General features: G+C 41.1%; 1 protein-coding gene across 2 annotated transcripts in view; it reads left to right on the top strand.

The window, feature by feature from the left end:
- CACHD1 (cache domain containing 1) overlaps window positions 1–20337 on the top strand; it is a 227587-nt gene that overhangs the window by 148334 nt on the left and 58916 nt on the right. For both annotated transcript variants that reach the window (XM_012506444.2, XM_030812951.1), the window contains exons 5-7: window positions 10371–10497; window positions 13580–13724; window positions 15025–15241. In XM_012506444.2, the coding sequence (XP_012361898.2) occupies window positions 10371–10497; window positions 13580–13724; window positions 15025–15241 (489 nt within the window). The remainder of the gene's footprint in view (window positions 1–10370; window positions 10498–13579; window positions 13725–15024; window positions 15242–20337) is intronic.

The raw sequence follows: 20337 nt of genomic DNA on the forward strand, positions 1-20337 counted from the left end.
GGGCAGGCAAGGAGTTTGGGGGACATGGTTGGTTTTGTTTTGACTGCAGAGGCTGATGACCTAAGAACCAGTTAGATGTAGATGGTGAAATTGGAAGGAAAACGTCCGGGGGTCAGAGAATCTGGGGCCCATCTGTTAGAATTATTCATGGAGAGTTTAGTATACTATATGCTGGAGGGTCTTGAGACTCAACAAATGGGAAGTGAGAATGCCTGAAACGGGGAAGGCATATTTTTTCAGCAGCGTATCTGACAACAGTTTGTGTGCTGTGGCTGAAGAAAAATAAGCCAATGGTTATTACAAAATTGTGGGGTTTTGCTTAGAATTTGCATAGTAACTCTAATAAATAGTCAGTTTGTTGAAGTCCTTACATGGAGGGTGATGGAGGAAATAGAGCTTGTCAGAAGAACTGTTTCCTTCCATTTTACGATATTACTTTGTCAGTATTTTATAGTGTGGAGATCAAATAGAACCCGTATTCGAGAGCCTTACATATTGGGATGCTCTGGGCAAGAGCATTTTGGAATGGTGGTAGGCACTGGAGGTCGGATCTAAGAGCACCTCTCTCTCAGGTACCCTCATCTGTATTCTCAGTGCTGCATGCCAAGAATCTTCCCTTGGTTTAGTAGAAAGTGTTCTAGACCCAAAAGCAGAGGGCATGATCGCTGCACTGTGCCTTACACATAGTCAGGACTCAATAAATATTTGATAAGGCAAGAAGGAGGGGGAAAAAGCAAGATGACTTACTAGATCCATTGGTCAGAATTTGCCTCCTCTAGTTATAATAACCGTATGGACATAGATAAGTTGCTTCACTTGTCTCAGCTTCAGTTTTCTGCTTTGTAAAGTGAGAGTAATTACATTGACTTTATAAAATGAATTGTTACGAGATTTCAAAAATATATAAGCAAAATATCTAGAATGATACCTGGTCTCTTATTGTTATTTTTATCTAAATCTCATCTCCCTCTTTACTTATTATCATCTGCTTGGCACCCTGGGAATTTTTCGTTGGTAAAGGTTTAGAGAAGGAGAAGTGGGCTGGCAGCACCATATCTTATCAGTTTTTTCATCCAGGCATCATAGGCCTTCAATGTTTTAATTTTTTAAAGCAGTTTGGACTTTTCTGAGCTGCTGTGAACTTTTGTTAATATAAAATAGAGACCATATTGACTTTGGAAACAGTGAGTATCTATATATCTTCCCTCCCTACCTACATGTAGCTGTTTAGAAATGTGACTTAATAGTGATCACCACAGAGACTGTCCTTACAGTGAAACCTCCTTTGTAAGCAGATTTCTAATTCATATGAATATTAAAATCAACAGGAGTACAATTGTCCCTTAAAGTAGAGATAGACCTCATCCCCTCCTAAGGGGTTCACAGATAGAATTAAGAGATTCATCCATTTGGATGTTAAATAAATTAGGTCTTTATTTTAATTGATCTCTACTTCAATCATAAATTAATGTAACAATCCACAGTGTACTTTTCATGCCAGCGATTTTTGCCATCAAAGAAATCATGGCAATTTTCATCTCACATAACAGTCGTTGAATATGTCTTGAAATATCATGTATGCTCATCATGATTTCCAAATCATGGAAGGTATGAGACCTACCATACTCTTTCTTTCTTAACGCGCTAGCCTTTCTTAATGCATTAATGGGAAGCAAATATATTATCATAAACTTACATTTGTAATATTTTGGAAACTATTTTTTATAATAAGTTTCTTTTGTAATCTTAAATGTTTTACAAAGATTCTGTCTTCTCCAGACTACCAAAGCATTTATGGAACAGAAACTATTAAGATCCTATGCCTTAGAGTTGGTTGGAGGAGGAATGTCCCGAACTTACAGCCAACTAGAAAGATTCCCACTACACAGTCTTTACTGGGACCAAATTCATCTTCCACTGGCCCACTGATAGTCTGCTGGGCTCTATCCAAATAAGCTTAAATTATTAGGTATCATTCCTGCTTGTAAGGGTTTTAGAGTAAAAGATTTTATGGTTGCTCTGATAATTAATACATAAAATGGTAAATACTTGAAATGCTTGTAATGAGAATACTTGAAATGAGAAAACACTTCCTCTTGCCTTTGCTCATCAGTGGTCACAGTGAGCTACCTGTGATGGCTCTGTGTTTTTAAAAGACTGACGTTAAATTTTCTCCATATGTTCATCTAAATAACCTTTCCCTGGTACCACTTGGACATTCCTTATATATAGTCTTGGGTCATTGGTAGTAGTCTCATAGTGCTGACTTATATCTTCTAAGTCCGCAGGAGTGAGGATGCTCCCCTCTTCCCCTTTTTTTGTATAAACTTGATCAAAGCCAGCTGGAAGTTTGTTCTTCCTCTGTAGTTGTAAATCTGTGTACTTCCTTCCCCATGGAGCTTAAGGCTTCCTATGTAAGAGATACTAAACACATAGCTCCATAAAGAATACACAGGACGTTACCAGTTTTTGCTATGAAGGAAAATACCAGGTACTATAAGAGAGGATAAGAATCGAGAGTGGTCAGGGGAGGATCTCTGAGAAGGTGGAATTTCAGGCAAAACCTGAAGGATTAAAAAAGAGCTATATGAAAAGTGAAGAAAGAATTTTCCCAGGCCTAAGGATCACCTTGTACCAAGGGCACATTTGTGGAACTGAAAGAATTGGCTCTTGATGTACAGTGTACTGAGTTGAAGGGGCAAGAGGTGAGGTTGGAGAATAGGAAGGAGCCAGGTCATGCAGGGCCTTGTAGAGTTTGAATTTAATGCTGAGTGTAGTACAGTAGGGAACCTTTGAAAGGTTTTAAGCAAAGCAACAGGGGATTTGATTTACATTTTAGAAAGAAGCCTTTGGATGCTATGTAAAGAGTAAATTTAAGGTCAGACAGCTTGCCAGTCTTAAGAGATGGGACTTGAACCTGTGGCTTTTCATTCCCAGCCCATTCTGATTCACCAGGGTCTTTTTTCTAGTTGATAAGTACCAACCCGAATTAAATAGAAAATGCAAAGTAGCACCAGGCCATTTCCAAATGGCTTTCTTGTACTTGCTCAAGTTGACAGTGAAAAATAAAAGCCACCTAAGGCTCATGTCTCTAAGCTGTTGAACAACTCAAAATAATTAAGAGCTCGCAACTATACCATTTCTCAGTTATATAAAAACCCCATCTCTTATCTAGCATATGCTATTTAGTGTTTAAGCTTGCTCAGAGTCATACATGCACTATCAGCTCTGCCTGTTAAGCAGTAGCTTGTGTCTGTGCGATTTTCCAGGTAAACCAGCCTGAACTACCCAGCTAATGTTTGCCAGCTTTAGCCGTTTAGCAGTTTATTTTTCTTTATAAGATTAAATGGTCAGTTTCACCTTAGGTTTTATTCCAATTATGAAATCATTTCGTTTTGTTATGCCTCTGCTTAGTTGTACTTATTTACATTGTATGTACAAACTAATCTGTTATTTTGATTGAGAAACCCCTACATGTTTATATATTTATTCTGCCTCTCAAGAATACTGAGTAAGTTTTTTATCTGTTGATTGCTAATTCATCTAGCATGTATTTCTTAACACGGAAGTACTATATGTAGTGTTAAAGGCAAGCACACCTAAATCAATCAAATCACACTGTGCTCTTGCCACCTTCAGCATGTTAGTTCTGCATCTATAAGATGGGAATAATGGATACATATGTAACAAACCTGCACATTGTACACACGTACCCTAAAACTTAAAGAATAATAATAATAATAATAATAATAATAATAATAATAATAATAAAGATGGGAATAAAATAACAAACCCATAAGGTAATTATGAAAAGTAGTACACCATATGTGAAACTGTTCTGTATGATGCTCAATACATTTTCACTGTTTTATTAAAACAGTTTTATTGAAGTATAATTGACATCCAATAAACTTCACATGTTTAACATGTACAGTTAGTAGACTTGGACATGTATAGACCCATGAAATTACACAAGCAGACTTTTTATCTCTCCATTTATCTATTTCTATGCTGGTTGCACTGGCAAACTTTCTTAATCAAGGCAGTGGTGTTCGGAGAAGGGAGTGTCTAGGTTTTAAGACATATTTAAAATTATCATTGCTTCTATATTGATGTAGTCACAATATTTTATTTATTTTTTTATTAAATTTGGCAGTAGGTTGGGTTTGGTGGCTCACGCCTGTAATCCCAACACCTTGGGAGGCCAAGGTGGGCAGATCACCTGAAGTCAGGAGTTCAAGACCAGCCTGGCCAACGTGGTGAAACCCCGTCTCTACTAATAATACAAAAATGAACTGGGCGTGGTGACGGGTACCTGTAATCCCAGCTACTCTGAAGGCTGAGGCAGGAGAATCGCTTGAACCTGGGAGGCAGAGGTTGCAGTGAGCCAAGATCATGCCACTGCACTCCAGCCTGAGCAACAGAGTGAGACTCTGCCTCAAAAAAAAAAAAAAATGGCATTAGAAGAAAGTAAGATTTTAGAACTTAACACACAAACATACAGATCATCCCAGCCTGTGTGCTACAGATACCCATCCTGCAGCTCTCAGAGAATGTGTGCCTCAAAGTGAAAAGAACTAGGAATCTCTGCTTTAGGATACAGAGATAAATCAGGTATAGATCTTGCCCTCAAGGATCTTAGAATCTAGGGATGGAGGAGCTGGAACGTACCTATAACACCGATAATGCGGAGTAGAAGGTAGGAAGAGGTAAAACGCCGGAGGAGGATTTAAGAGGGTGCAGTAACTTCTAGCTTGGGGATGCACTTCACTGAGGAAAAAATCATTTATTGCCTCCTGCACATGTGTCTGTCTGAGGTAGGTGTAGGTGTGTAGAGCAATTCAGACAGATATAGACCCTGCCCATTAATCACTTAAATCCTAATGCTGTGCATCACTGCTTGATGGGTTGGGCGTCTGCCCAGCTTTTTTCCTGGACCACTTCCCACATTTTTGAGGAAAGAGTGAGTGTGAAGGACCCTGTGGCTGGACACCAGCCCAAGTTATCCAGTGGCTAGACACCTAACTGACTCGTAGGAATGGGGGAAGCCCCCTCTGGGTTGCCTGTGTGGATAATAAGGCTCTCATTCACCTCCACATCTAGGTCACAGAGGGGCCGCTTGGGATGCACAGCACATTGATAGATTACTTCTGGGCCCCAGGGGCCTCATTACCATCATATCCATCATCTTCTGCTAGTACCAAATAATGGATGTAATTTAATCAGATGCCAAAGGAGTCCTCTGCAGGAGAATTGGAGAAACCTTGCCTGAAACTGTGCTATAGTGTTGGAATGATTATAATGAACCAGAATGAACTTTTGTGGTGAGACTAAATGTATCATGCACTATATGAGTTCTGATTTATTTTTAAAACGTTCTTGCTCCCATTGGCTCCCCTTTTAATAGTTTCTGTAGCCTGTTTATTGTTACAGATGTTACTTTTAAATGAGGTCATTGAGCTTTCCTTTACTTCCAAAGGCAATGTTTGCCTTTTTATTAAGGGGTTGGCAGGGCTGTCTGGAGAACAGTGCTAATGTGAGATCAAGGTTAAAGCTTCAGACCCCAGGAGACTAGGTGGAGAAAAAGCCTCCTCCATGTTTACACACACTCATGTCAGCCAGATGTCTCACAAAGGGCAAGTTTCCTGGCAGAGAGGCGAGAAGACAGGCATTGTGGTCACAAACTGCCTAGACTCTCATGGCCCTTTCTTGCCCACTGTGAAACCTCAGGCATGTCAAAAACAAGCTCCCTGAGCCTGTTTCCTCAGCTGTCACTTGGAGATAATAATTTTTCTTCCTAGGACTTTTGTGAGGATAAAATGTGTTACAGCCCCTTGGTATGCATGAGGGACCTGGGAAGGGCACGGGGTATAACAGCTAATAGTCTAAGGCTTTGGAAATGCTTTAAGTCCTATGTGTAGTATATTTTGCATAGCTTTGTTAGAGGACCGCTGACCAAATCTAGCTTGCCAGTGATTTTTGTAAATAAACTTGTATTGGCACACAGCCCATTCATTCATTTACAAATGTCTACGTCTGCCCTCTCAAAGGCAGATTTGGGTCGTTATGACAAAGACCTTATGGTCTGCAAAGCCAGAAATATTTACTATCTGGCCCATTACAGAAGTTGGTCGATCACTGTACCAGACTGAAGGAAAGTTTCTATACAGAGATCTGGTCATTTAAAGCAGTGAGGGATAGGGGAAGAGTGGGAATTCTAAAGTGTTCCTGCAGAAAGTCAAATACTGAATGTTGTCACTTATAAGTGGGAGCTAAATAATGTGTGCATTTGGACAGAAAGAGTGGAATGATAGACACTGGGGACTTGGAAAGGTGAGAGGGTGGGAGGCAGGGTGAGGGATGAGAAATTACCTAGTGGGGACGGGCACAGTGGTTCACACCTGTAATCCCAGCACTTTGGGAGGCCAAGGCAGGCAGATCACTTGAAGTCGGGAGTTCAAGACCAGCCTGTCCAACATGGTGAAACCCCATCTCTGCTAAAAATACAAAAATTAGCTGGGCATGGTGGCAGATGCCTGTAATCCCAGCTACTTGGGAGGCTGAGGCAGGAGAATTACTTGAACTCAGGAGGCGGAGGTTGCAGTGAGCCGAGATTGCACCACTGCCCTTCAGCCTGGGTGACAGAGTGAGACTCAGTCTCAGAAAAAAAAAAAAAAAGAAAAGGAAATTACCTAATGGGTACAATGTACACTATTCATGTGATGATTACCCTAAAAGCTCAGACTTCATCACTACACAATATATCCACGTAACAAAACTGCATTTGTACCCCCTAAATCTATAAAAATAAAAAAAAAATTTTTAGAAAGTGTTCCTAAATGTCTATGGAGTTTGCTCTATTCTGATTTAAACACCCGAAACCTTAGTGCATGTGAAAAGACTGGTTTGTTGAGGTGAGAATTAAATGCTATATGTGGGAGCATTAGCACAAAGCTGTCACATGCAGATGCCAGATAGATGTTTGCTAAGTCGAGACGTTTGCTAGAGTCGAGTCTCCATTATGTTTCATCAGTCCCCACATAGGTATAACCCTGTTTGGCTCTGGGCATATGTTTCTGGGAGTGGGCAGGTTGACAGAGGCATCACCGTGGGGCACTTTTATGGAATAGTCACATGTTGTTCCAGCATTTTCTTTTATGTAAGTTATTGTTAACAATTAGCCTAAAATGAGGTTTATTGACCAATGTCTTTATCTTTGCCTCATGCTTTGAAATTGTTCCAGTGATAGGTGGAGCCAGCATTAAAGTCATACCTGAGTATGTACATGCTAGAAATAAAGATGAAACTGGCATTTTAACACCAACCACAAATTTTAATGGCTGTCACCTGTGTTAATTTTTGGAAAGCAATAAAAATATTTGCCATGGCTCAAAAAGATAGTCCTCAGATAACATATTGCTAATGGCAGAAAGACCTCTGCAAAGTAAATAAAACATTAAAAATGGTGATCCTCACTCGGATGGAAAAAGGGAAAGGAGTTGAATATATTGTCACTCCGCACTCTACATCATATGTAGATGGCAACAGCAAATGCTATGCACTTATGTACACTCTCCTTTAATAAGTCATTGAGAGGAACTTGGCCTCTGGCTTCCTGTCTTGCTAATTGAGCACTCTCCGTAGTTACCCTGCTGTAAAGCTCTCACTCCCCTCCTCTTGCACACTGGTCATCTTGGGACGTGGGTATGTTTTCAAGGTACATGCCCAAATGGCACAAGTCCACCATACTTTATAGAAGGCGCCTAGCATCATGCCTAGAGGGTCATAGGCACTCACTCAGCACTTGTTCCCAACACCATCTCAATGACGACAGGTAGATCTTTCCTATCTTTGGATTTCCATAGCCCTTCTCTGTACCTCACCCAAGCTCTTAATCAGATACTGTGATAATTAATTAAAAGTTTAGTGTGTATTTCCAATCTCCCTCAATTAGTCTTTCTTTTGTAGGTAAGGATTTCTTTTTTTCCTCCTTACCTCCATTCCAAAAAGCTGTTCCCTGCCCATGGTAGGCCAAGAACAAATCATGAAAAGTTGATCAAAGCCAAGCAGACATCAGAATAATAGTGGATATAAATACAGTGAACTAGAGACAGCAGAGGCTGGAAGCAAGGCCTGTCTGTCCCAGATAAAATCTCAGGGCTGGGCACAGTGGCTTATGCCTGTAATCCTAGTACTTTGGAGAGGCCAAGGCAGAAGGATCACTTGAGGCCACGAATTTGAGGCCAGCCTGGGCAACATAGTGACACCCTGTCTCTACAAAAATAAAAAAAATTAGCTGAGCATGGCGATGCCCACCTATAATCTTAGCTACACAGGAGACTGAGGCAGGAGGATAACTTGAGCCCAGGAGATCGAGGCTGCAGTGAGCTGTGATTGCACCTCTGCATTCCCGCCTGGGCGACAGAGTGAGACCCTATCTCAAAAAAATTTTTTAAATAAAAAAATAGGAATTCAGTCCTGTTAATATAACAAACCTTCAGAACAGAACAGCCACTTTCCTGAGTGCCAAGGAGACAGAGTAGACCATCGTCTTACCTTCTTGGAGTTCATGATGCTCTAGAGGAGAGGAGGCGGGCACGTGACTGTTGCACCTGAGTTCACAGGGAACCATCACCCCCACAATATCCTGCAAATCTTTGCAGCTCCCATTTCATAATGTAATTCCTGATGCTACATATGGTATAAAGACATAGTACCACAGTTAGTCCACCCACTTTTATTTGAGGCCGAAGGATTTAGTTAGAAACACAGAGTCAGAAGAGCTATGTTCAAGACATGATCTTACCACCTACTAGCTGTGCATATTCATTTGTGTAGGAACTATTTACACTCACTGTGCATACATTTTTCTAGGTTATAGGGGGGACAGAACCAAGTTCTTCATTGCATTGCCCTTAAAATGTAACTGGGGGTGGGGAGGGAGAAGAGAAGGATGAACTGGTATTAAACAAATGATATTTCAGATGGTGATAAATGCTATGAAGAAAATAAAACGCAGTGTTATAAAGGGCCATTTAATTTCTTTGACCTTCAGTTTCTTCATTGCAATCTGAAGATAAGACCACATATCATGTATTATTTTGTGAAACTTAAATTTCCTGTGTGAAAGCTCTTTGTCTACAGTAGAGGTGAAGATCCATCATCATGGTTAGAGTCATATCTCAGCCCTTATAGTCATATAAACAGATCCTTATTTGATCACATGGGTGTTTAAAGCTTAATGTATTTTCTGGTCAAATACACCTCATGCATTCCTTCCTTTTTACCTTTGCTCGGAATCTTTCCTCCACTGAATTTCTTTTTGTTCCATATCCACCTGTATAAGTCTGCTTGTATATCAATTATTACAATAGGGCTTGTTTTGTGCTCATCTTTGTATATCTTGCCAAATGTAAAGCAGTGACCAGCGCATAGTAAGTGTGTAATAAATAGCTGAGTCAGAATGGAGCAGAACAAAAGATCCTAAGAGCTCAGAAAAGAGAGGAAATTCTGATTGCGGGAGAGGGTAAGAAAGACTTCATGGAGGTCGTGGGACAGGATTGCACACAACAAGGTGGTTGGCACTTGGGGTGAGGGAATGGCAGACGCAGGTCAGTGGTAGCGATGCTGTGTAGATGACGGGGGGCAGTATAGCATGATGTAAGGAACACAGGAGTCAGGACAGCCAGGTTTGAATCCCAGCTTGGCCATTTACTGATGAGGTCTTTGATAAAGCATATTTTCTCGACTCCAAAGTAGTGATAACAATACCACCAACATCTTGGGGTTGCTTTATGGATGATATGAGATGACATAAGGAAGCCTGTATTCCAGCACTGGCACAGAGGAATCTTTCCGTAAGTAACAGCTTTACCGAATGATTATGGCCTGTCTTTTTAAGTACCATGTATGCTGTTTCCTTCATTGTGAAGTAAAGGCAAGGTTAAGGTCACAGGTCTAGTCCCTCTGGCGATGAGGCCTATTAACATCAGCCTATTAACATCACTGTTTTCTACAGTTACAGACTGTACCCCAAGCCAACTAGTGTGTGCTAGCCCAACAGGGACCAGCTCAGTGCAGGGAGAGATTAATGCAAATGAATCATTTGTACTGGAAAAATAATCCAAGACATATAATGTCATGGTACAATATTCAGAGTAATAACTTCACTTAGCTGAAACATTGTATTTTCTGTTCTTGGGGTATTTTTTAAGGGGCAGAAAGCAAATGTTTCATAGAAAATTTACAACCTTGTATCTAGTGGGATTTCTTCATACTACAAGCAGTTCATGCAAAACAGATGCCTGAGGAGCAGTGCCTGCATGCACCTGTGGATTTGGTGTTATGTTTCATTTTCCTTACCCCTCTAGTTCTTGCAGACAACCTGAAATCCAACCCTGGAATTAAGTGGCAATATTTCAGTTCAGAAGAAGGAATTTTCACTGTTTTCCCAGCACACAAGTTCCGGTGTAAGGGCAGCTACGAACACCGCAGTAGGTATGTTGACTTGCATGCCAGAGTTTTTAATTATTGCTTAAGAGTGATCTACATGAAATATAAAACTTCTCATTTCTACTCATGGCTATGCCTTTAAGCTGTGGATTCAGAAATCTGTACTTGTTCTGAAATGAATTCACCATTTAGTATATGTGGATGTGAAATTCCAGGCAAGGGCAAATTTCAAAACCCAGAGCTTTTCTATAGCTATCTAATATGCCAAATATAAAAAGGTACTTACTCATGAAGCCAAATTGTGTGAAGCACCTAGAGTGTTTTGAGTTTCAGAATTCTTTGTTGAAATGTAAATGATGGTACCTTGTCTATAGTGCAGCCCTTGAAAATAACTTTATAACGTATCTCAGAGTAGTTTGTTATACTCAACTTCCCTTTCTATGATGACATACTGCATGAAATTTACGTGCAGATTTTAACTATTAGAAGTTTTGAGGTGAGCAGAAAGCATTGGATTAAAAATTACTAACATCCTGCTTTTCTCACTCACAGACATGACTTGAGATTCTACCATGTAGCCAGAAGGGCAATAATGGTGAGATAATTTGTATGACAAGACTCATTAATTATAGAACCCCCCGAAGCAAATATACTTTCCTATTTAATCCTGACAGTTTCCTGTTTGCAGTGTTAGATGTTTGATGCCAGAACATCTGGAGCTCTAGTGCAGGGTGCCCACTTTTCACACCATTTTCTGAGTCTACACAATTACTTTAGCTTCCCTTCATCTTCACTTTAAATTGTATCTAGAATTTTTCCCCAAGGAAAATACTTCATCTGTGCTTTTCCTAAGATTTTTTTTTTTCCTGAGATGGAGTTTTGCTCTTGTTGCCCAGGCTGGAGTGCAATGGCGCTATCTCAGCTCTGCAACCTCTGCCTCCCGGGTTCAAGCGATTCTCCTGCCTCAGCCTGCCGAGTAGCTGGGATTACAGGCACCCACCACCATGCCTGGCTAATTTTTGTATTTTTAGTAGAGACGAAGTTTTGCCATGTCGGCCAGGCTGGTCTCAAACTCCTGACCTCAGGCCTCCCAAAGTGCTGGGATTACAGGCATGAGCCACCGTGCCCAGCCATCCTAAGATATTTTTATTGTGTGTATGGTTTCTTCCTTTCCCTCCCCACACATTCTGGTGAAGACTTGGGTGTCTTGGAGACTGGACCAGAAGCCATGACCATGGCTTCTCACGAGAACAAAGGCCACCATGAACCATCTAATTCTCATTTGCTTCTAAGAAGAGATAGGCAAGATGGCATGCTGATTTTAATGAAGCACCTGTGAAGAAAAGTTCAAAAAGGAAAGCAAAACTTTGTCAAAATCAGCAGTCACCTACACAAGGCAATTTGGAAAGTTTTCATGTATCTTCACCCTAAATCTGCACTAATTAGCCCTTGAACCTCTTTTCCCTTGTCTAAATGACCCACATTTCTCTCCTCATGGACTGAGATTCACATCTCTTGTCCTAACTGCTTTCCTATGATGCCTTTCCAAGTTCCCTACATTCCTTGGAAGTATGGAATGGATTTCAGGACATAGCAACACAAGAAAGCAATTGGTGGATACCAGTCATTCTATGAGGACTGCCCCCCAGTTTGTACATTTAACATCACTATTTATATATCCCACTAAAGCAGCTTTTAACAACTTAATGTGACAATGCCAACACATATCCCAAGTTTCATTTATGTGAATTGAATTTGAACAATGGAAGTGTGTCATTTTAAAGAAAATCCACCCACCTAGCTTGGAGAATCTAAAAAGTTAAATATTTGACCTACTTGTCAATGTTGAGATGATCAAATTTTCTTTCTTTTCTGTACTCTGTTTCATTTCTGTAGCCACCTCTCCTGGATTCTTTTTATTGCATTTCCCTAGTGGCTCAATGGTATTGACTCATGAAAATATAGTGGTACGTTAGTAATTACTGCAGGACTTTGGGCTTGAGAACAACTAGTGTAAATTTGGCCAGATTTTGAGGTTTTTTTGTACTTTGCCTACATTTCTTAATTTGTGCCCAGGCTTTTGTGATTCAGCTGGCATCTAACATTTCACAGGAAAATCTAGCATTTTAGGGATGTCAGTAAAGGAGAGAAGTCTCTTGAGGCTGATTTGCTTTCTTAAACTCCTTCTAATTTGTTCCAGCTTTAAAACTGTGAATAGAGACCTCATTAAACCTCTTCTCACAAACCTTCCTGCACTGCACATTAGCAGAAGGCTGCTTTGATGGGAGGCATTTCTCCTTTGTGGCTGCTCCCAACCCCCTTTTTTTCAATGTTGGCAAACAAAAACCTGGCAAGAAGAGTGGCTATCACAGACTTGGACAAATTTTGATGGCACAGTTTTAAATGCCCAGATAAGGGGCCTTTTGGTGGCTAACCTATGTGAATTGTTTCAGTCCAGAAAGGAAAGGGGCCTCTTAGCAGGAGCCTTTGTGTGAGAAGACAGAAACCAAACCTGCCATTCAAAGCTGCTCAGCATGCTCACGGGTTATAGGCTGCCTCACTTCTAGCCAAGCCCCACTCTGCAAGTCTGCGGAGAAGAATCCAACTCTGGTGTTGGGACCTTTTTCTCCTTGGCTGGTCTCTCATCCTTTAGCAAAACAGGTACACTGGGCAATACCAAGCAGAGGTTGTGCATATTTTATATGAGGATTTTAACTACTAGAAGTTTTAAGCTGTGCAGAAAGCATTGGGTTAAAGATCACTAACATCCTGCTTTTTTCTGAAAAAAAAAAAAAAAAAAAAAAAAGAAAAGAAAAGTAGGATGTTAGTGATGCTGAAAAAGCCAACCTCCGAAAGGGTTTGCTCCTGAAAAACTTCTCTTGTCTGCTTTGATCTTTAAAGGCATAAATTACCCATCCCTGTTCTACAGACACACATTGTTGTCTTAAGTATTCTTTTCAATGCACCAATATGGTTTCTCCTTCCATGTGGATCTCTCCATCCTTGTGCCATCCCTGGGAGAACACAGAGACCAACATGCCCATGCACTGTAGTGTTCACAGCTGTGTTAAGTTGAGGCCCTTTACCTAAACCAAGACTGACCCCAGAGAGCTTCTTCTCCCTCCAGACCCATCTACGTCTCTACAGTCCGGCCGCAGTCAAAGCACATAGTAGTGATTCTGGACCACGGGGCTTCAGTCACAGACACTCAGCTTCAGATTGCCAAGGATGCTGCTCAGGTCATCCTCAGCGCCATCGACGAACATGACAAGGTGACCGTGACCCTTGCGATCCCTATGGCATCGGGTTCTCCTTGAATGCCTTTTTTAAAGTACTTTATTGTTTTGTGATATACAGATCCTCCTTGACTTACAATGGGGTTATATCCTGATAAATCCATCATAAGTTGAAAATGCATTTAATACACCTGAGCTACATCACAGCTTGGGTTAGCCTACCTTAAGCATTGTCAGAACACTTAGGTTAGCCCTCAGTTATGGAAAATCATCTAACACAAAGCCTATTTTATAACATAATAAAGTATTGGCTATCTCGTGTAATTTATTGAATACAGTACACTGCAGAATACTATATCAGCGGTTCTCCTTTGTGATTGCATGGCTGACTGGGAGCTGCGGCTCACTGCCATTGTCCAGCACCATGAGAGAGTATCAGGAGCCTGGGAAAAGATCCAAAATTCAAAGTACAGCTTCACTGCCTGCCTATCGCTTTCTCACCATCGTAAAGTCAAACCATTGTATGTCAGGAACCATCTGTATATTTTTTTAAATCCATCTTTGAAAGGACTTTGGGAAAAGAAAAGACTTTGGGAAAAGAGTATTATTCTAATATTTGATGAAGCAGCCACCAATCCAAAAATCTCTTTCGTAACTACCACCAAGCTTAGTCTTACACTTCTTTATGGCTCATGGTAAGGTTTCTAATTAGCCATGACTTTCACACTGGAGGTTACGCTGAGGAGGAGAGGGGTGGGGGATTTGGTTGCTGATGGATGGCTGAACTTTATTGCAAGATTATTGGGAAGTCAGGGAGAAGGGAAAGCTGCTAGTGGCTGACTAATCTCTGGGACACCTCGGAGAGAGGTGTGGGTACACCTAATGATAATCTGTTGCCTGTGGACATTTTCTGCTTCATCATTTTGACTTTGCCAACTCCAGAGGTTTTGCTCACTAACCTAGTAGCTTAAAACACACACACCTCACTCTCTTACCCTCACCCCTCACCTCCAGGTTGAGAAACAGGATAGTTCATTGTTGCTATGACTTTTCTCTGCATAAAATAGTTTGTGTGTGTGTTTAATGTTATATATGAACACAATGCTACTACTTCATCTTGGAACAAAAACCAAACTCTAGGGGTTTCCCCACTTTACCAATCCTTATGGATCCTCTTCAAATTTGATAGATTGATGGCTCCAGGGATTTATTTTGAAACTCTCAGAATCTGTTCTGTAGGCCTTCTCACTCCTTGGGCTCTTCTGTTACATAAATAAATAAATCTTTAAACAGTGGGATAACAAGTTTGCTTTGTTTTTTTTTTTCTTTCCTGCAGATTTCTGTGTTGACTGTGGCAGATACCGTCCGGACTTGCTCACTAGACCAGTGCTATAAGATCTTCTTGTCTCCAGCCACCAGTGAGACAAAAAGGAAAATGTCCACCTTTGTTAGCAGCGTGAAGTCTTCAGACAGTCCTACCCAGCACGCAGTGGGATTCCAGAAGGCATTTCAGCTGATTCGAAGCACAAACAATAACACAAAGTTCCAAGCAAGTGAGTGCGTTCTCTCAGAGGACTTACAAGCATAATAGATAAAGATGGCAATAGGAATATATTGTAAATTGATCACACAATGATGTTTAGAGAGATTTTATTTATTTATTTACCTTGAGACAGAGTCTTGCTCTGTCCAAGCTGCAATGCAGTGGTGTGATCATGGTTCACACCAGCCTTGACTTCCTGGGCTCCAGCAATCTTTCTACTTCAGCCTCCCAAGTAGCTGGGACCACAGGCGTACGCCACCACGCCCAGCTAATTTATATATTTTTGGTAAAGAAAGGGTTTCGCTGGCTGAGACTGGTCTGGTCTCCAACTCTTGAGCTCAAGCAATCCACCTGTCTTTGCCTTCCGAAGTACTGGAATTATAAGCATGACTCACCACGCCCAGCATAGAGGGATTAAAAAAAACTTGATTGGGGGTGAGGTGCGGTGGCTCACGCCTATAATCCCAGCACTTTGGGAGGTCAAGGCAGGCGGATCACAAGGTCAGGAGTTCGAGACCAGCCTGGCCAATATGGTGAAACCCCATCTCTACAAAAAATACAAAAAAAAATTAGACAGGCATAGTGGTGGTTGCCTATAGTCCCAGCTCCTTGGGAGGCTGAGGCAGGAGAATCACTTGAACCCAGGAGGCAGAGGTTGCAGTAAGCCGAGATCATGCCACTGCACTCCAGCCTGGGTGACAGAGCAAGACTCTGTCTCAAAAAAAAGATTTGGGATAAAATTGTCATATGTTGTCTTCATCATCTTCTAATTCTAGGGTGTTAACTGGATTTTTCTCATCTTTTCCAATCAAAGACAGTCAGTCTGTACAATTTCTTGACTCTCAGAGCCTCCCCTTCCTGCCCCTTTATTTAGATCATGTCTGCACTTATGTCCCAAGGGAATCTCCACATCCTTTCTAATGCTGATTGTCAGCTTTGCTTCCTCTTTGACTTGGAGTGGATGTCTGCTTGTGCACATGTGGACGTGAAGCGGGCAGCAGGAATTCTTGCCTTGATTCTTCCTTCTTCTAACCAGCTGTCATTTAGATGAGCATGGCCCTTCAGATGTACAAAGGCACTCTAATTTAATTTTTTTTTTTGGAGATGGAGTCTCACTTTGTCACCCAGGCTGGAGTGTAATGGCTCAATCCCGGCTCACTGCAACCTCCACCTCCCGGGTTCAAGCGATTCTCCTGCCTCAGCCTCCTGAGTAGCTGGGATTACAGGCATGTGCCACCATGCCTGGCTAATTTTTGTATTTTAAGTAGAGACCGCATTTCACCATGTTGGTCAGGCTGATCTTGAACTCCTGACCTTGTAATCCCCCCACCTCGGCCTCCCAAAGTGCTGGAATTAGAGGCATGAGTCACCACGCCTGGCCTCTAATTTAATTTTTATGTATTAAAGAAAATCTGGAATTAGGATGCATGCTAAAGTAAGGGAAAAGATATTTGAAATGGGGCTCATGCTTTGAAACTACTTGAAGGAATCTATTTCATTTTCCCTTTTATCTTCAAAAATCTGTTTATAGGCCGGGTGCGGTGGCTCATGCCTGTAATCCCAGCACTTTGGGAGGCTGAGGCAGGTGGATCACAAGGTCACGAGATCAAGACCAGCCTGACCAACATGGTGAAACCCCGTCTCTACTAAAAATACAAAAATATAGCTGGACCTGGTGGCACACGCCTGTAATCCCAGCTACTCGGGAGGCTGAGGCAGGAGAATTGCTTGAACCCGGGAAGCGGGTGGCAGTGAGCCAAGATTGCGCCACTGCGCTCCAGCCTGGTGACGGAGAGAGACTCAGTCTCCAAAACAAAACAAAACAAAAATCTGTTTATAGTTTTTTTCTTTGTTTGAAAACATTAATGTATCCTATTGAGATAAATTTAAAGAATACATGTTCAAGCCCTTCATCGTGTCTGTGTTTAAACTAAGCACTGATTAATGCAAAGCATAGTGCCTAGCACATAATGGATCCTCAAAAGAAGGAAGCTACTGTAATTATAACTAATGATGGTACGTGATGTGTTAGTTTTATGTCTCAGCATAACAAATTACCACAAACTTAGCAGTTTAACACAATATACATTTGTTATCTCACAGTTTTTGTGGGTCAGGAGTCCAGGTACAGCTTAGCTGAGTCCTCTGTTTAGGGTCTCACAAGGCTACCGTTGGAGAGTCAGTGGGACTACCGTTCATTCAGAGTCCTAAGGTTCGTGCTAAGGTTCAACAAACATGAGCTCACATGTTTGTTGGCAGAGTTCATTTCCTTGCAACTGTAAAACTCATTTCATTTACTTCTTCAAGGCCAATAGAAGAGCATCTCTTCAAATCCCTGGCTTCAGAGAAGGCTTGGGCCCTCTTTTAACAAGCTCATCTGATTAGATCAGCCCCACTTTCCCTTTTGATTTAATCAGATTACTCTCGATTGTGATTAACTCAAAGTGAGTTTATCAGGGACCTCGGCAAACATCCATCCATCTTTGCAAGCACAATCACAGGAGTAATGGCTCATTGCTTGCCATATTCTTCTTCTTAGAAGCAAGTTACAGGTTATGCCCACATTTAGCAGTATACAGGATGTTGCTCATTTAGATCACCTTAGAATTTGGCCTACCAGCTTTGGCAAGCATCAGCTATCCACAAGCCAATATTATGGGGTGGCTGAGTGTAAAGTTGCCCTTGGTTCAGTAAGGTTAGTTAACAAGGCTGAACTCAAGTACTCAAGGCAGATTGGCCTGTTTGTCAGCGCCAGCCACCTGTCAGCATTCCTCACTAGAAGTGTTCTTTCTACCAAATTCTTCTGTCATCAAACCATCTTTAAAATCTAGTTTTGATTATTATACTTTTCAAATAATGGAGAGAAATGTTAGACTAGCAGTTGCAAACTCAGATGTCCACAGTGGCCAGGCAGCGCATTTGAGTCAAGTGAGCTGGGGGAAGGTAATGAGGATGAGTTGGAGAACATGGTCACACGGACACATGCACCATCCAGAGGGCAGCTGCTCCTCTGTTCAGTCCATTGAGCAGGAATGTCTGCCCAGTGCTGTCAGATCTTCTGTTTCAAGAGACACCAGAAATCTGGATTTTCATGTGAAATCCCTGATTTTCAAATGTTGACATTTGTTCCAGCTTTAAAACTGTGAGCAGAGACCTCATTAAATCTCTTCTCACAGACATTCCTGCACTGCACGTGAGCAGGAGGCTGGTTTGATGAGAGGCATTTCTCCTCTGGATTTTTCTCTGTTTGTTTTTCTTAATATTGGCAAACAAAAACATGGCAAGAAGATTGACCATTAAAGACTTGGACATATTTTGAAGGCACAATTTTCCAAATACTCAGAGGAGCCCTTTTTAGGCCAAGTAAGATGTTTCTAAGGCTTAGCTCACTGTAAACTTAGTTTATAGCTTTTACTGACAGTTTAGAGAAAAAATAACCTAGATTAGTTTGTATAAAGAAAAGACTTCAGGAATGAGCGTTGTCCAGTTTGTTAAGGAGCGGTCCCAGGGTACTGTCAGGCAATATAGCCCAGGAGTTATGCAGGTTATGAATTTCAACCGGTGATCTACTCTGAAATTTTTCTAACCTTGTGGATTTGTCTATATTGTTTTATTTTCTCCAGACCTGGATTCCTCATCTGTAAATGGAGGGGTGATAACATCCAGGATTCCATCATAAATATCCAATGCGTACTTCCTGTGATTATTATGATATTCAGTTTCCTATAAGACTTCTAGGTCCAGCTAAACTAGATCAGATGCCCTAGATGTCCTAAGTTGACCTCAGGCCCAAAGATGGCCAAGGCCTAGGCAACAGTGTAGCAAGGGCTCTGTATACACTTCCTAGAAGTTTATTCTACTGTTAACTCTATACATCACTATTTCTCTTCACTCTACAGACAATTATTTAATGTCTACTATATATCTGGTGCTGTTTTAGGTGCCACATGCGAAGTTATTCAAATAATAAGACCTACTCTTGACGATTGTTGTAAGGGTTAGTCTGTACATGAAAGTAAAGTGTATGCCCACATTGGTAGCCATATAAAAATAAGCTACATGTCATAAATCATTGTTGGTTGACACTAATTTGCCTTATATCAACCAGAAGGTCTAAAACTTTTGTCCAATTCTGACCCTTTTTTCAGTCTTATGGTAGATCTTTAACTGACAGCATTAACATCTTGGAGTTGTTTGTTCTGAATTTGTTTTGGAGCTGATTAGTTGAGGATCATAATGAACTTCAATTAAAGATGGTTAAGAGTGGAGATCTAATGGTATGGGCAAAGCCCAAATTTGAGTTGCTCTTCCCCTTTTGATGTTGACCCCAAGACATGCCTGGTGGCTTATAGAGAGACTCACCAAATGGAGAGCTATTACATTTTCTTCCAGTTACGTGCTGCATATCTGCTCTACCCCAAGTCCCTGTAATTACTCGCCCCTAAAATTGCTCTAAGTGGGTGACTAAAAAGGGAATATCCCAATGCATTAAAAAAAAAAAACAAATCAAACCAAATTTGACAGATCTGATAAGAATGGAAAAATAACTCAATTTTTCTTGAGGATAAGGTGGGAATGGAGCCAGGGGTTGGGCAGAGCCAGCAAGGATACTTACAGAGTGTATGTCCTATTGTTGGAATGGAAAGAAAATGTGCTTGGCTACCAAAGCAGCTCAAGGGCTGCAAGCCTTCTGGCCTTCCAGACATGGACCTTTGCCCTAGAAACAGCTCTAAATGACAGTGTATTTTATGCAGAATCATAAGGCTAAGTGAGAAAACTTAGAGACTAGGGTTCTCTTTTAGGTCACCCTAGATGTGTTCAGGAATTTACCACACATGTACTTTCGCCATGAGGAGATGGTTTGTGCCATACCGTAGATCCTCCTCATGCCGTATCTATATATATATATATGTTCCCTCCAACTAGGGACTCAGGCAATTTTTGTTTTTGTGTTTTTCAGTCTGAAGTTTAAATGAACTGTTTAGGGTCCTTATAAAATAATTTACCGAACTGTATATACGACTGAAAAAATATTGACATCTGGTTGGTTGACATCTAATTTAAGACAAGAATATTCCTAAAGTGTGATTTTCTTTTTGCATCAGC

This window comes from Nomascus leucogenys, chromosome 5, assembly GCF_006542625.1.
Source record: "Nomascus leucogenys isolate Asia chromosome 5, Asia_NLE_v1, whole genome shotgun sequence".
NCBI classification, from domain to species: domain Eukaryota; kingdom Metazoa; phylum Chordata; class Mammalia; order Primates; family Hylobatidae; genus Nomascus; species Nomascus leucogenys.